This window comes from Panthera leo, chromosome B4, assembly GCF_018350215.1.
Source record: "Panthera leo isolate Ple1 chromosome B4, P.leo_Ple1_pat1.1, whole genome shotgun sequence".
NCBI lineage: Eukaryota > Metazoa > Chordata > Mammalia > Carnivora > Felidae > Panthera > Panthera leo.
In genome coordinates this window covers 55,473,876-55,489,202 of record NC_056685.1, presented here as the reverse complement: position 1 = coordinate 55,489,202, position 15,327 = coordinate 55,473,876, and the positions used below count along the sequence as shown (strand labels likewise).

At 36.9% G+C, this 15,327-nt stretch overlaps 1 protein-coding gene and 1 non-coding gene across 24 annotated transcripts in view; both read left to right on the top strand.

Annotated features, from left to right (window-relative positions):
• Positions 1-13,917, top strand: part of ST8SIA1 (ST8 alpha-N-acetyl-neuraminide alpha-2,8-sialyltransferase 1) — a 150,945-nt gene extending 137,028 nt beyond the window's left edge. For 16 of the 23 annotated variants that reach the window (XM_042946033.1, XM_042946022.1, XM_042946026.1 and 13 more), the window contains one exon: positions 5,541-6,588. In XM_042946033.1, the coding sequence (XP_042801967.1) occupies positions 5,541-6,027 (487 nt within the window). In that variant the 3' untranslated portion in view covers positions 6,028-6,588. Of the gene's footprint in view, positions 1-5,540; positions 6,590-10,262; positions 10,477-13,628 lie in introns of those variants that run through there. The other 7 variants (XM_042946014.1, XM_042946013.1, XR_006204724.1 and 4 more) reach the window with 6 other exon arrangements.
• Positions 8,723-8,829, top strand: LOC122225660. The gene has a single exon (XR_006205277.1). It is a non-coding gene; the product is annotated as a U6 spliceosomal RNA (small nuclear RNA).
• Positions 13,918-15,327: the final 1,410 nt, after the last annotated feature.

Below are 15,327 nucleotides of genomic sequence, written 5' to 3'. Positions count from 1 at the left end.
AAGTCAGCATAATTTCAAACACTTAGAGCATTTTGACTTTTCATATGTTTCTTGTTGGACTTTAAAGCAGTGTGCTTAACTACAATTTTTAACTTTTCAGTTTATCTATTGGTTTCTTACGGAAAAATAAAGATTTCTCTCTCTTAAAGTGCCATTCACAGCATTCCTCCATTCATACTTACACTTTCCTAACCTCTCAATTAAGATTTATCACAGTTAATTTAATAGTCAGTGCTTACTTTACTTTACTGTTCACATCTGAGACAAAAAGTTTATTTTATGAGTATTTGATATCCTGCTTAATTCTTAATTTTTTTCCTGTTAAGTTTTCTCCAAAGCAAAGAAAGGCTTTCCACTCAACAGTCACTAATTCATCTCCAGACTCCCATTAGAGCTATAAATCTTCTTTCATTACTCTCAACATGTAAGTCTATCAGAGGCACTTTTTTGTTGTTGACACATTCTTTCAGGAAGTGGCTTTTTCCTTCCACTAGAATCTGATTGATAGGCTTCTAGGCTGCTCTGTAGCTGTTTTCCTGAAGATTTCCTTTACCAGAATTCATTAATTATCTTTTTAAATTGCCAATAGCTGTTTCTTGTTACCTAAATATTGTTTTTCGTTTTGTAGCATCCTAGTCTTACTTAATGAATGCAGTAAGCAATTAATATTACTAAACAAACCATTACAGATCTTAAGAGTTTCCTTCTGTCCCTTGAATGATACTGGTTTCCTGTGAGTTCTTTTATTCTTCCATTTTGTTCTCTCTCATAGTGGAGTCTTTCCTTCAGTATCTTCTGATCTTAGCTATCTGTTCTTGTTTAACAACTGGAAGCTCTATGCAGAGACTGAACCTATCACAGGTAGGCTTTACCCTTGGTTGAGAGGGTAGCAAGGTGGTTTTCTTCTGGGTGATTCCCAAATGTCATTATATGTCTTTTCTCTTGGATCAGTGTCAATATTCTACTTAGGAACTATAAGCTTGACTACCAATATTGTATGAGTTGAAAAGAATCCTCAGTTTCCCCTGGGCTGGGCCAGCTCTGGGCACAGAGTCACTGTTCCTCCCAAGAAGCTCATATTCTCTTCATGCTACCCACAGTGATAATTGACCAGTGCAAGATTTTAGGGTTCAATCTACTTGAATGTTCTAGTGTGCATAATCTCAATAATAACCTTGTTGATTTTTCCAAGACACTCAACTTCTCAGTATTTTCTGCCTTTAGGCATGGGGCACTGCTACCTTTTAGAGCAATGCTCAGCAAATTAGCTTATGCCCTGGTGTCTTTCTATAAGCACTTTGTTTTTCAGAGGTAACTCAGATTTGGGGATTGATTGAAGGTTTTCCTTTTTTGTTTTCAAGGTGGATACAGATCTTTAAAAATATATTTTCTTTCATGTCTAGAGATTTGCCGTAAGAGGCAAGAACTGGACCCTTAGCTTTCCTTATTCTATTCAGTTTAAAACTGAAGCTGAAAATTTAACCCTTTTCATTACTTGCAATTCCCTTTGGATCACTTATCTATGCTTTTGTCCATTTTCATGTCAGTATATCAATATCATCAGACTGTATAGTAGTATCAGTATTGAGCTTCTGTATTTCTATTTGTTGAAAATATTTTTCAGAGTCATTCCCTTTTTTAAAGTTTATTTATTTATTTTTGAGGTGGTGGGGGAGAGAGAGAGGGAGAGAAAATTCCAAGCAGGCTCCACGCTGTCAGCACACAGAGCCTGATATGGGGCTTGATCTCACAAACCAGGAGATCATGACCTGAGCTGAAATCAAGGGTTAGATGCTAACTGACTGAGCTACCCAAGTGCCCCAGTGTCATCATTCCCTTTTCATTTTAGTTATCTTATTTTCATGGCGATGAAATTTCACATCTTGACATAATCAATTTTGTCAATATTTTCCTTTGTAGAAAGATATTTTACAAATGGCTGATAAATTCACAGTTGTGAATAAACTTTAAATGTTTATCTTACTTATCTTGAATTTTCTTGTCAAATATGAATCTATTCCCCCTTAAAATTTCAAATTGTTAAGTAGTTAGCTTGATATTAATTGCTTAAAATTTCAATGATTTTTGCTTTATTATCATGTATTAAATTTATTTATAAAATGCTGTATTTCTGTATTTTTGTCAATACATTTTTCTATTTCATGCCCATATTCATTATATATTTAATCATTTCTATTTTTAACAATTCATTGGCCAATCTCACTTCATTTTCTTCTTTTTTCAAGTTAACAGTTTTCCATTTATATAGTACACAACTTTGTGAGCTAAGTTGTAAAAATCGAAAGATGAATAGGATTTTCACTTGTCTTCAAGGAAGACACAGTCTTGGAGGGTAGAATCAGTCCATACTAGAAGTTCCAAGAAGACTCCTTTGAAAGCTTAACTTGGAAGGAAGGAATGAATAATTTTTAGAAGGAGAAGTCTGAGTCTTGATGCTTAAGCAGAACTTCACCAAGGCAATGAATGGATGAGCCAAAAGGAAACTGTCATTGTAAAAAATGAGGACAGGTGCACGTACAAGGATGGCTGGAGCATAGGGTGAGGGTATAGAGAGAATCTGAGTATGAGGCTGGAAAGATAAGCTGGAGCACTACTCTTTATAATTCTAGTTGCATTTTTTAATGTTAGTAAAATTCAAGCCACCCTTGTTAAGCTCTTGATTAGGATAGCATTAAATATATTAGGTGTACCATAAGTAAGTATTGAGTTGAATTAAGTTCTTAGATAATGTCATTTGTGGAAGAATGGGGTAGGTAAAAATAACAAAATGGTACATGTAGGCTGGTTCTTTAACATTGACAAAAAATTAAGCCTATAGTAAATTCAAGCTGTGTGTTCTTTTTCGAAGTTAAAACTCAAGGAAGACTGCCCTCTTCAAGAATAATCAGTCAGCTTTAAGGCAGGGAACACAAAATCAATTTCCCTGATTTTATTGGAGCTGTCTGTAATTCTCATTAGTGTGTAGTCCACTACAAAGATAGGGATAAGTTCTATTAGCCAGCAGAGTGATGTGGAATAGGACCCATTCTGCACAGCAATAAGGAGGAAATGGAAGCAAGAAAGGGAACCGATAGAAGTAGACTAATTGCTCTAGAATGTTGATATGGTGAAATGAAAATCTAGAATCTAGCTTGGGAACCAGTACAAGCATATGGTGAAGTGTCTCATACTAAGTTCTAACCATGCTTAGAAGATAGAAGGGAATAATTCGGTAGAGACAGAAAGATTAAATGTTTTAAAGAGGGGAGATCCACTTTAGAACATGAGTTCTTTAGAAAGTATGAAACAGTTTGTCCCAAGACACAGAAAGGAAGAGGGAGTTCTTCTCCCTGTTAGAATTGCAATAAGGATAAAATTAGAAGATGTAAAGAAAGACATGTTGAAGATAGATGCAGAGAGCCAGACAGCTTACCCGGATGGCTTTGGTCTTCTAAATAAGTCTATCCACAGGACACCTACATCAGAATCACCAGGGAGTGAGCATCCTGGGTCACTCTCATCAGAATTACTAAGCACAACTTAGTAGAGTTGGGAGGGAGGAATTTGTGTTGGTCAGGCTGGTCCAGCTCCAGAATATGTTTAAATGTGCTTCCATGGTTTCTTCTAGGATAGAGTGATTCCACTTACAAACCCTGTTACCTCTTTTCTGTTTGTCAGGGCCTAGACAAATTTGCTAAAACAGGCTGCTGAATCAAGGACATGAGGAAAACTTGGGCAATTTTCCTCCTTTGGGAAAATTGCTTAAGGAATACTCCTTTCTTGGCAGGCAGAGTTAATGACACTGATTGCTACATAAAATCCTGTGGATTTATTTACTCAGAATTTTAATTTCACGTGTTTATGATGAAGCCTGCCAACATGTTGTGGCTCCATTCTATTCTTAGATGCTTCTGCTCTACCTGCACATAACGTGAGATGGGTGACTGCCCTGTGTGAAAGAAAACAAAAGTGGCAAGACCCTAGTGTAGTTCATTGTCTTTTTTCTCTTTTTATACTTGATCTATGTCAACAACCTCCTAACTGCTCTCCAAGTCACCAGCCTCTTCCTTACCCAGATCACCAGAGTTACCTTTTTTAACACAGACTGACAACTACACAAATGATGAAATATTTGTAATGCAAATAGTAAGTGCTGTGAGTACTCACTGCTGTAAAGTTTCCCCATCGCTGCAGAATGAAGTCCAAACAAATTAGAGACACATGAGGTTTTTTGCAACATGTCTTATCTTCAACCACTACCTCTACCATTCCCATCTCCCACCTTCCAGGGAAACAGAATCCTCATTATTGTGTCAGTACACTTTTACCCTTGCCTATGACCAAAGTGTTTCTTCTAGTTTAGTTGCTATTCTTCATGTTGTTCCCCACAGGAGGTGTGGGACTCAGTGTCATCCCCTGTCTGTAGCTTTCTCAGGCTCCACTCCTCTCCCAAGGCAGGATTAATTATTTTTTCATCTGTATTCCACAGTACTTTATACAAATATCCAATGTTCCATTTAGAACATTATGTTGCACTCATTTATATTTTTGTTCCTGCAATTGGACTTGAATTTTCTGAGAACAAAAATTGGGTCATTAAATTTTTAACTCCCCAGTACCTGACCCATAGGATGTATACCATCAATTTTAGTTGAATGCACTTGAACCAGAGATCCTCTCTTTATTGAACCCAAACTGAAAGAACATAGGAAAAAAGAGTTCTTTGGAGCAAGCAATGTGGTCAACTCTGTCAGCATCATTTGATAGTAGTAACGAGTCTTTTTTTCAGTGTAAAATTATAGTTATAATATTTAAGTTAATCTGAATACTTCTATTATCATAGAATTTCAATGGGAAGAAGTATCTTCAAGGTGGTTCCTTTGATTTGCAGATGAGGAAACCAGTCCTGTGCTTATATCAGATTGGACAAGTAGTTTTTATCCAAATCCTATCCAATAACCAAAAACCTTTGTGAATTTATGAGTATTAAACCATTTTTACATTCCAGGCAAAAAATTCTGGGAGAACAAAATATACAGTGCATTTTAGTTCAGAGGGAATTCTAGTAAGGAATCTTAATCAGAATTTAAGATGTTAGGTTTGGCAGAAGCCAAGCAACTTGATGAGAGATAATTGGTAAGATGAAGGAAGATTTTAATTTTTTAAAATTTTTTATTTACTTTTGAGAGAGAGAGAGAGAGAGAGAGACAGAATGTGAGTGGGGGAGGGGCAGAGAGAGGGGGGGGACACAGAATTCAAAGCAGGCTCCAAGCTCCATCCACACTGTCAGCACAGAGCCCAACCTGGAGCTCGAACTGTGAGATCATGACCTGAGCTGAAGTCAGATGGTTAACCGATTAAGCCACCCAGGCACCCAGATCAAGGAGGATTTTTAAATACAAGTGAAGCATTTTTCATTGTTTTCATGTCCTCTGCCTCCCTCCTGCCGAGATAATGTGAACTATCAGGGCCATCAGAAGAATAGTGGGTTTTGATGAGTTCCTTTTCTTCAGGTTTAATTGACTTCTTCTCTTTAATAGGTTTCAGAATCTGCTGTGGTCCAGGAAGACATTTGTGGACAACATGAAAATCTATAACCACAGTTACATCTACATGCCTGCTTTTTCTATGAAAACAGGAACAGAGCCATCCCTCCGGGTTTATTATACACTGTCAGATGTTGGTGCCAATCAAACAGTGCTCTTTGCCAACCCCAACTTTCTGCGTAGCATTGGAAAGTTCTGGAAGAGTAGGGGAATCCATGCCAAGCGCCTGTCCACAGGACTTTTTTTGGTGAGTGCAGCTCTGGGCCTCTGTGAAGAGGTAGCCATCTATGGTTTCTGGCCCTTCTCTGTGAATATGCATGAACAGCCCATCAGCCACCACTACTATGATAATGTCTTGCCCTTTTCTGGCTTCCATGCCATGCCAGAGGAATTTCTCCAGCTCTGGTATCTTCATAAAATTGGTGCACTGAGAATGCAGCTAGACCCATGTGAAGACACTCCACTCCAGCCCACTTCCTAGGGACCATGGGAAAAGAAAGAACTGAGCCAGGGTATTTTTGTTAGATTTTTTACATGACTCCAAAAGGAAATGGTCAAGTCGTTTCATGGATTCACATGGGCCACTTGGAAAAACAAAACAAAACAAAACAACTACAAACCCCCGAGAGAAACTCTACTTTGATGATGGCTTGGACGATAAACAAGAAATGAAAATCCTATGAAATATTTTGTAGCAGATTGTGGATTTGCAACTAGTAACACGCTGATGGAGTATGGAGTAATGTTGGTGAAACACATTTACATGGTTCTGATCTAGAAGGTGCAGTTCACAAACAAAACAGAACTCTAGCTGCTGAGGCTGAGGAATTAATCAAGGTAGAGTAAAGGAAATGCCAGGGCAAAGTGTTACTGATTATCAACACAATCTGGCTTAAAAAAACCTATCGTATATTATAGAACATAGGTTTTTAAAAAATTAATATTTATTTTTGCCCTATTGAGGGGCAGTGAGTGGGTGATGAGGTAGATTAAAAAAAAACCTTACTGAGTAATAAAGATACGAAACACTACAGCTAATTATTGTGATTTGTTGAATCAAGTCTATGTTAACTTTAGTCTCCTTCCATTTAAAAAATGTTAAATAAGAATTGCTTCCTCTCCTTTTGTCAAATCTACTTAGACAATGTGAATGAAGCATTGTAGAATTTAGACTGTGTTGGTTCATAGTCTGGATAATGTGAGATACTTTCTCTTCTCAGAATTGAGGGCATAAACTCCATTTTAGGCCTGCATTATTTAAGCCTATTTGTATTATTATGTTATTTCAGTGCAAAAAGGCTGCAAATATGAGTGCATTATTTATTTGCAAATTGGCATAATTGTCTTCCTAATTTAATGCTCAGAGATGAAGTAAAGCACAATAATGTAAGGTTTAGTCTGGAAACAGACTGGAGGGCACATCCCTTTTCTATCTACCATTGTATATTATTCACTCCAAGATACATGCAAACAAAACATGCATATATTTATGCACACACACACACATACACACAGGTAAACAAAGCTCATTCCCATACAAGTAGGAAAGCTGAACCCACATGACCTAGTGTGGCAAAATCTGTACCATTGTCAAAGAGCTACAAATGTATATTATGAACTACCCACCTCACCTTGATAAAAGACAGGCCGGCTTACTGCTGTTTCTCATAGTGCTCACACCAGCGTCACCCCCAAATGCTTACCCCAAATGAGCAGAATTGTTTTACTCATTCTGACTCTCCCTAACATCTCATGAATGGACCTTGTGTTGAGGGTGGTGACACAAGGCATGATTCATACAAGTAAAGGGATGTGAATTTGTAGATGTTGATTCCCCTGGTAGTAGCAGGTAAGGCTACTCCGAAAACTTTTTACATCAGCTTTCACACTGCAAACAAACTCTACTGACAGATTACAAGCAGCCAAATGTGTTTGCATGTAAGAGGAAGATAAAAGAGGCCTCTCGTTGTCTTTGTGCTTTGGGATGCCTTAATCTAAAGGGAGACACTAGAAATCACTCTTTTCATTCTTTTAAATGTCACCAGAATGTAGACAAACTATGCCAAAAAGTTCTGCTTCATTTTTAATGGTAGAGACTTAGTAGACCACATAAATTAAAGCAGGTGACAGTTTTTGGTGGGTTAATTTAAAAGATACTGAGTCAACGAAGCCCTTGGAAAAATTCAACATCACTGGAATAGGCAATTTCTAAAGAAGAGTAAATATTGAGGTTATTATAGAAATCAGCTGTTAAAAAATGACTGGTTGACCTAACACAGAGTATACTGATATTTGGAAAGTTAAGAATTTGAGAGTATTGATATCTTGTAGAACTGATTTGCTATTTTGATTCTATATTGCTGCAAAGAGGTTAACGAGACTGTACTATGAGTGAGTTATAGTAAATATGCACTATATGTGAAACCCTAAACCTATTTCCTCTTTAGACCTATTATTATTTAATAATTACTGCAGAAAGGAATACATTTGTACCTATACACTTGAAGGGCTAATGAAAAACATATATGTCACACAAATTAGTACTTTAACTGATGAAATTGTTAAAGTGTAATTAATGAGCTCCCTAAAACCCATTCGTCACAGTTCCACTGAAACTGCTATTTGGAAATTTCACATCTTGTTATGATTTCTGGGATAGATTTATATAATATAGTGTGCAATTTTTAGTCTATACATTTGTGGCTTTGGAAAGGCAAACAGAAATGGCCTGAGATGATAATGTTTATTTAGACCAGTACTTCTCAACTGGGGTAATTCCCCTCCCCTATCTGGTGACATTTGGCAAGAGAAACATTTTTGATTGTCATGATTTGGAAGGTGCTACTGGCACCTACTGGACAGAGGCCAGGGATCCCACTAAACATTCTACAGTGCAGAGGTCAGCCCCCCACAGCAAAAATTACCCATTCTAGAACATTAATAGTGTCAATGTTGAAAATGCTGGATTAGACCAAAAGAATACTTTGACTGCCACAACTTTTCTTCACTTAAGGATACATATACATGCTCACATCATTCAAAGTATGACTACAATTGAACGAGAATGTTTTCTTAGAGTAGATTGCAGTTGTCGTTATTTTATACTGACAATGCATAGGTATGCCATCCATATTCCCTTTCTTGTGGTTAGATAGATGTATCTAAACTTAGAAATGGTGCTTGCTTCGGCAGCACATATACTAAAATTGGAACGATACAGAGAAGATTAGCATGGCCCCTGAGCAAGGATGACACGCAAATTTGTGAAGCGTTCCATATTTAAAAAAAAAAAAAACTTAGAAATGTGTGTGTGTGTGTGTGTGTGTGTGTGTGTGTGTCTGTGTATAGGGGCATTATAGCATAGGCTATACATATCTGTCCTTCTTGAAATACATGTGTCCCTAAGTGAGGATCTCTCCAGAATTATCTTGCAGAATAGTCTGGAATACTCTATTACTATTAAGAAGTTGAATTCTAAGCACCTCTTATTTTATCTGAAACTGAGAACTTCAGAATTGGACCTCATACTTTGCCAAATTTGGTCAATGACACTTTAATACTGCTGACCCTTAAGGTTATCTGAGAAGATATTCAGGTTATAGTAGACACACTCAGTAAGAAAATATTTCATCACTTTCAATGCATCTGCCAAAAGAGGGAGTCAACCTCTCTAATCTTTAAATTGCTTTTTATTGACAAAAACTAGGTTGCTCTATGGGGGCAAGAGAGGGGGTGAAGAGACTGAAAATGGGTACCTGATACGAGTTTTTAACTTTTATCAGCTCCAGTTTGAGAATTACACTGATGCTAAGGATCATGAGTAAGGGTGACCTCCATTTAATTTTAATCACACGTTAGCAAAATTAAGATGGGTGAAGGATTAAGTCATTCTCCAAGATAGAAAAGTGATTTTTATATGAAATATTTTTATATGGAAGAGGACAGTGGATACATATGCTTTATATAGAGTATTTGACCAACAGTTTATATAACATTGTGCATCTGAACTGCAACTAACACATGAAGTTAAGGAGTGCCCCTGGGATTTTGCTTCCATATAGTTCACTGTTATTTTAACAAGGTAAATATTCCAAAATGATACAAATGACCCCAAAAGGCAGATGTTCAGACAATACCTATTGGAGTTTTTGATGTCTCATGACCTTCTCTTGGCTACAAACTTTCTTTAGGATACATATAACTTATACCTGGAGCAATGGGCAACACAGTTTAACAATCTACATGGAAAATAATGGAAGAAATCCCAGGATTCTGAATTTGACAAAAATATTCTCAGAAGCTCTACAGAAGTGTTATAGACTATTCCAAATAGAAAAAAAAATATCAATGACGTTTCTTCTTGTTAGCCACTATCATAGTTTTGTAATTTTATTATATATAGCTTTCCATTTCTTTGTTTGAAAAATCAGCCATCTGTAATTTTAATTTTTATATTTAAAAATATTGACTTTGTGAAAATTTTAACCGACAAATCCTTGTTAGGTGAGACCTAAAAGGTCACAGTCCGCCAAAAACTTTAGGGAATTCTTATTCCTATGAAAATTTTCCCACCAGAACCAGGTAATAATATCTGCTCTGTTTACAGAGTTCCAGAGGTCAAGAGCTGTAAAGACTTTTGTGAGAATCTGAGGGAAAATACGGGGAGGAGTAAGGACTGAGAGCAGTACTGTGCTTTTTATTTCTTCATCTTCCCAGGGTAGAGGCTGACTCTCAGACTCTGACTTTTAGTGAGCACGCATCGAGAAACAGCTACAAGACACCTGAAACTTAGATCAAGCTCCCAGCAAAGTGTGTAGTAACTATAACTAAACATGACCAGCAATTTTAGCAGTTTGAATCCACCGTGTGCCAGGGAGAGGATGAGGCAAGTGGAGAGGAGGAGACAACCCTACTCCCAAGCTTTCAGTATGTAAGTCAGAGAAGTCTCTGCCCTTGACCTTGGCTTTCCAGCACTATCTGTTTCTGCTGACTACCAGGGAAGCTGGCTTGTCTCTGGGGTCAAGCTTGTAGTCTTGTGACTGGAGAATTGGTGTGGAAATTTGCTAAGATGCTTGAAATTTTACACTGCTGTAAAGAGTTTTTTTTTCCTCTTAAACTTGTGCTCTCTAAATTTGGGTGTCCTGTGACAGAATTCTAGTCACCCTGACCTAATTATGGCCCTGTCAGTGATTATTAAAAATGGAGCTTTTTTTTCTCCATGCAGATGAATTTTCTAAGTTCTTGAAGCCAGGGAGATATCAAGTATAGCTGACCCTTGAATGACACAGGTGTGAACTGCATGGGTCTGCTTATACATGGATTTTTTCTAATATAGTACAGTACTGTAAAAGTATTTTCCTTATGATTTTCTTAATATTTTCTTTTCTCTAGCTCACTTTATTGTAAGAAAATAGTATATAATGCAAATAACATAAACTATGTGTTAATCGACTGTTAATGTTGTTGGTAAGGCTTCTGGTCAATAATAGGCTATTAGTAGTTATGTTTTGGGGCAGTCAAAAGATGTATGCAGATTTTTGACTGCATGGAAGGGTTGGGACCCCCAATCCCACATTGTCCACGGGTCAACTATTTTCCACCGGTTCTTTTATAGTTTCTTTAAAAGCCCTGGACACTGATCCAAAAGAATCCAGAAGCTTAGAATGTTTGTTTGCGACTCCTAACCGTGAAGGCAGAATATTTAGGTTGAACACTGTAAGAGTCCTATTTTGCAAGAAGAAAGACACTTAACATGAAGCTACAATTGCTGTGGCCTTTTTCCTTCCTATCATAAGAAGAAGGATACTACTGGCTTACCCTCAGCCAAGAATTTACCCTCAGTCTCTTACAGTTTTTACATACATCCTAGAGGTGAGGGATCGAAAGAGATGTGTGGAAGGAAGGCTCATTCAAACATAACATGGCCTCTGCTCATCATCACAATACGGAAGAAGTACATATTTCTGTTAAAGCCCATGGCTATAACTTTTTTAAAGCACAAGAGAGGAATTATATTTTATGGTCACTTGTTTGCCCACCTCCTGTGTGTTCTTATTGATCCCTACATTGTGCTAAAATCCCTTCTAACTTTGCTTTCTGTTAAAGCTGTAGGAGATAATCAATGATGCAAAGCTGCCTGGGAGTTTTATAGAGTAATATTCAAATATATTGATCATGTCTCTTTCTGCTTCTACATAATTAGATTTTCTCCAGTTATTTGTCATTTTAAAAGTGTATGTGTCACATGATACCAGTAAACATCTAAGAAATGTGATTTTTATCCAGGGCAGAGAAATTGGGAGTCAGATGTGTCTGTTTTTCTCTGCATAGGAAGCGAAATGGAAAATTGTAATAAAGAAGGGTTTAACCAAAATGAAAAAGAGAAAAGAGGAAATCAGGATTTTAATTGTGAAGGACCATTGACAGGGATCTTAGTCTGAAGCTAAGCTCAGAGCACAGAGGCTGTTGTCCTTGAGCACAGTCCCAAGAATAGAACCTTCCAAAACCTTTTAAAGGAAATATATTGTTATGCAGTAATTATGGCTCATGATGAAAAGACTCTAGAAGAAGCAGTGTGAGAACCAGGTTGTGAGACACTTAGGGAAGAAGATGGAAGAGTGGCACCTGTTTACCTACTTGGACCCTTCTGCCCCTCTTCGAGTTACGCTTTCCTTGGTGTCTATGTTGGGATATACAAATGCTGCCATTTTCATATCCCCTTTTTATCTCCACTTTGACACATATGCAAGATTATTATTTAGGTCTCCTGTCATGATGAGGCAGCAATGGTAGGAAGTGAAGGTGACCCTTTGAAACATGGTCACCATATGCATGGTGAGAGTTAGAAAGATTTAGATGCATTTTCTCCTCTCTGTTTTAGTGTAAACACACACACACACACACACACACACACACACACACACACACCCCTTGCATTATTCATGCCCATTGAAAAGAGAAAAATGTCTGGCTAGGTGGGGGTGGCAGAGGGTGCCTTAACTTTTTCTGGCTTGGCTCCCACTTCCTTTTGTATTTCCTTCATGTACCTGTCTCTTTAGAGGTGTAGCCATGTCTGTTCCAAGTTGTATCTTTACCATCAGCAAGAACTCTTATAACTGTAGTGAATGTGACTATTTTATATAAATGCACAATAGTATATAGGCCTTGGAGATGTCTGATAACTGTATGTAAATATCTTTTGTTGAAGTAGTAGAACCTTCTCATAAAGAGCTCCTTAGGTGATAGCTACAGGAGAACTAAGATGATTAGATTCAAATATGTGTTTCTCCAGCAAATACTAGCTTTCATGGAAGCAAGGAAACAATTTGTTTCTGTTTCTCATTCACTCTTAAGCATCAATTCTTTGGGCTTTCTTGTCCGTAAGTTACTATAGATGTCCCTCTCATACAGGATTCACAATTTGTAGTGATTGATGGTCACAGGGGTACATCAGAGTCAGACACTAGAGGGAAGGGGAGAGAACAGACAAGTAGAAGCTCCATTGAAAAGCTTGTTTAATTTTTTAAAAGTCTAGAACATTATTAGAACTCTACCACACAGCATAGTTGGTCTAAAAAGTTTTGAAAAAGTTTCTTGCTGGTCTCTTTAAGTTGACTATTGCACCTTATATATCCTTCCACATATGTGAAAACTGTTTTTCAAGAGCAAATTTGCAGGGGCGCCTAGGTAGTTCAGTCAGTTAAGTGTCCGACTCTTGATTTCGGCTCAGGTCATGATCTCACAGTTCGTGAGTTCGAGCCATACATCAGGCTCTGTACTGATGGCACAGAGCCTGCTTGGGATTCTCTCTCTCTCTCTCTCTCTCTTTTCTGCCCTTTCTCCTTCTCTCTTTCTCTCTCTCTCTAAAAATAAATAAATAAACTTAAAAAACTAGCATATTTGCAGATTGGAAGTAAGAGAAAAATAGAAATTCAAATATTCTTTCTCATACAGTGTAGCTTGATTACTGGTCCATGGGGGCAATAATTCTGGAAAATATCTTAGATTAGACTATAAAACGAAATAATCTTTGAAGTATACACGGAATTACTTTTTCCTAATGAAGCTAAATTCTGTTGGCAGGAGGTGTGGGGAAAATCAATGCTCTTCATTTCTTCTTTAAGTTTAATATAAAATGTAGCAGGTAAGAAAAAACTTTAACTTGTACTTTTTATAGTGTGACTTAAAAAAAAGTATCTATCTCAGTTGGTTCTACTGAGCGGTTTCCACAGAATCTAAATGTAATGTCATAGGAGGAGGTTTGCTGTAAAAACATGTCTTTTTCTTTGGTGTGTTCATTGTAATTATGGCTGGTAGTGAGAAGATTCAGTAAGTCTCAATTTCTCTACCTCCCTTACTTGGAGAAAATTTGGAAATGTACCCTGTGAATAAAATGATTTTTTTTATAGTGTGTGAAATCTTTTTATTTCCCAGAAGCGTATGGGTGATTCTGTTTCCTTTTCTCTTCCTTCTATTTTGTATCTATATCAGCTACACTGATTTTTTTCCTTCTAGATGAAAACTCATGCTGCTTGGTGAGAAAATTATTTTAGAAATACAGAATTATAAATCCTATGAATAGAATTTAGAACGCTATTGTTACTCTTATGCAGGTGAAAGGCATTCTCTATTGGGCACAGTAGAAAGAAAATTGAGCATTTATTTAATGTGATATATGTACATGAGCCTATTTTTTTCCAGTGATAAGATTTTCCCTTTATGTAATGAATCAATATCAGTATGTGTGTCCTAGAGTTCTTTAATAAATTGCTAACAAGATTCAAAATATTTAGATTCCCCTTCTGCTCATATGGGTGACCTTGACACGCCTGGGTATGACTTCTTCTCTGAATTATTTAGATAATTGCTTCAAACTCCCATTTCCCTTGGGATCTAGTGGCCCAGTTCTGCCAGACACTCTCAACAAGATGGACATCAGGAAAAGTGACCTTGGTCCATCCTTTATCATACATTCACCTCAGAAATTGATCAAGGTGCTTTGTACAGCTCTCCTTATTAACTCTCTTGAGTTCAAGGCACACAACAGACTTTTGGGCTACAGCTATTTTAAGAAGGTCATTCTATTACCTAATGTTAAAACTTCATGGTGTTTAGCTGAATCATTCAGGGGTAAAAAAGGCAGGCCTCTGAAATAAATGTGGGTTACCCTAACCTATTCTCAGACCATATGAGGAAAACAGATTTAACTTGTTTTTACCAACTATCATTAAGTAAAGGAAAATCTAGATATTACTGAGTTCAAGAACATTCAAAAACAGATATTAAGAACTCCAAAGCATTAATTACTCAAGAATCTCTAAACCTAAAAAGAAGGTAATTACAAGTCACAGACTAGATTTTTGCTTGAAAACTTGTTATTTTGGAGATACAGATTCTTGTTGATATAAAGATGTAGGATTATTGAATCGAATCTTGTGATGTTCATTGTGAATGATCTGGAGAACATGGGATGAAGTTGAGAACATATCTAATTATACTTAACACGTATAATTCTAGGTTTGTTATCTAGTTTCTAAGATTTTGAGAATATGGGAAAACAAGTCTTTTGTTATTTCTTTTATATAGAATTAAAGTTGTTTCTTTCCCCCACAAAGTCATGGTCTCCAGATGAATTAAAAAATCAGTATTTGGGAACATTTTTGTGGTAAATAATGCAATCAAAAGTTAGATTAAAAGGCAATCAAGAGTTTATTGATCTCAAGACAAACTTTAATTGGGAAGATTCCAACCTTTGGGTGTGGAGGAAGAGTAGACAGTAAGA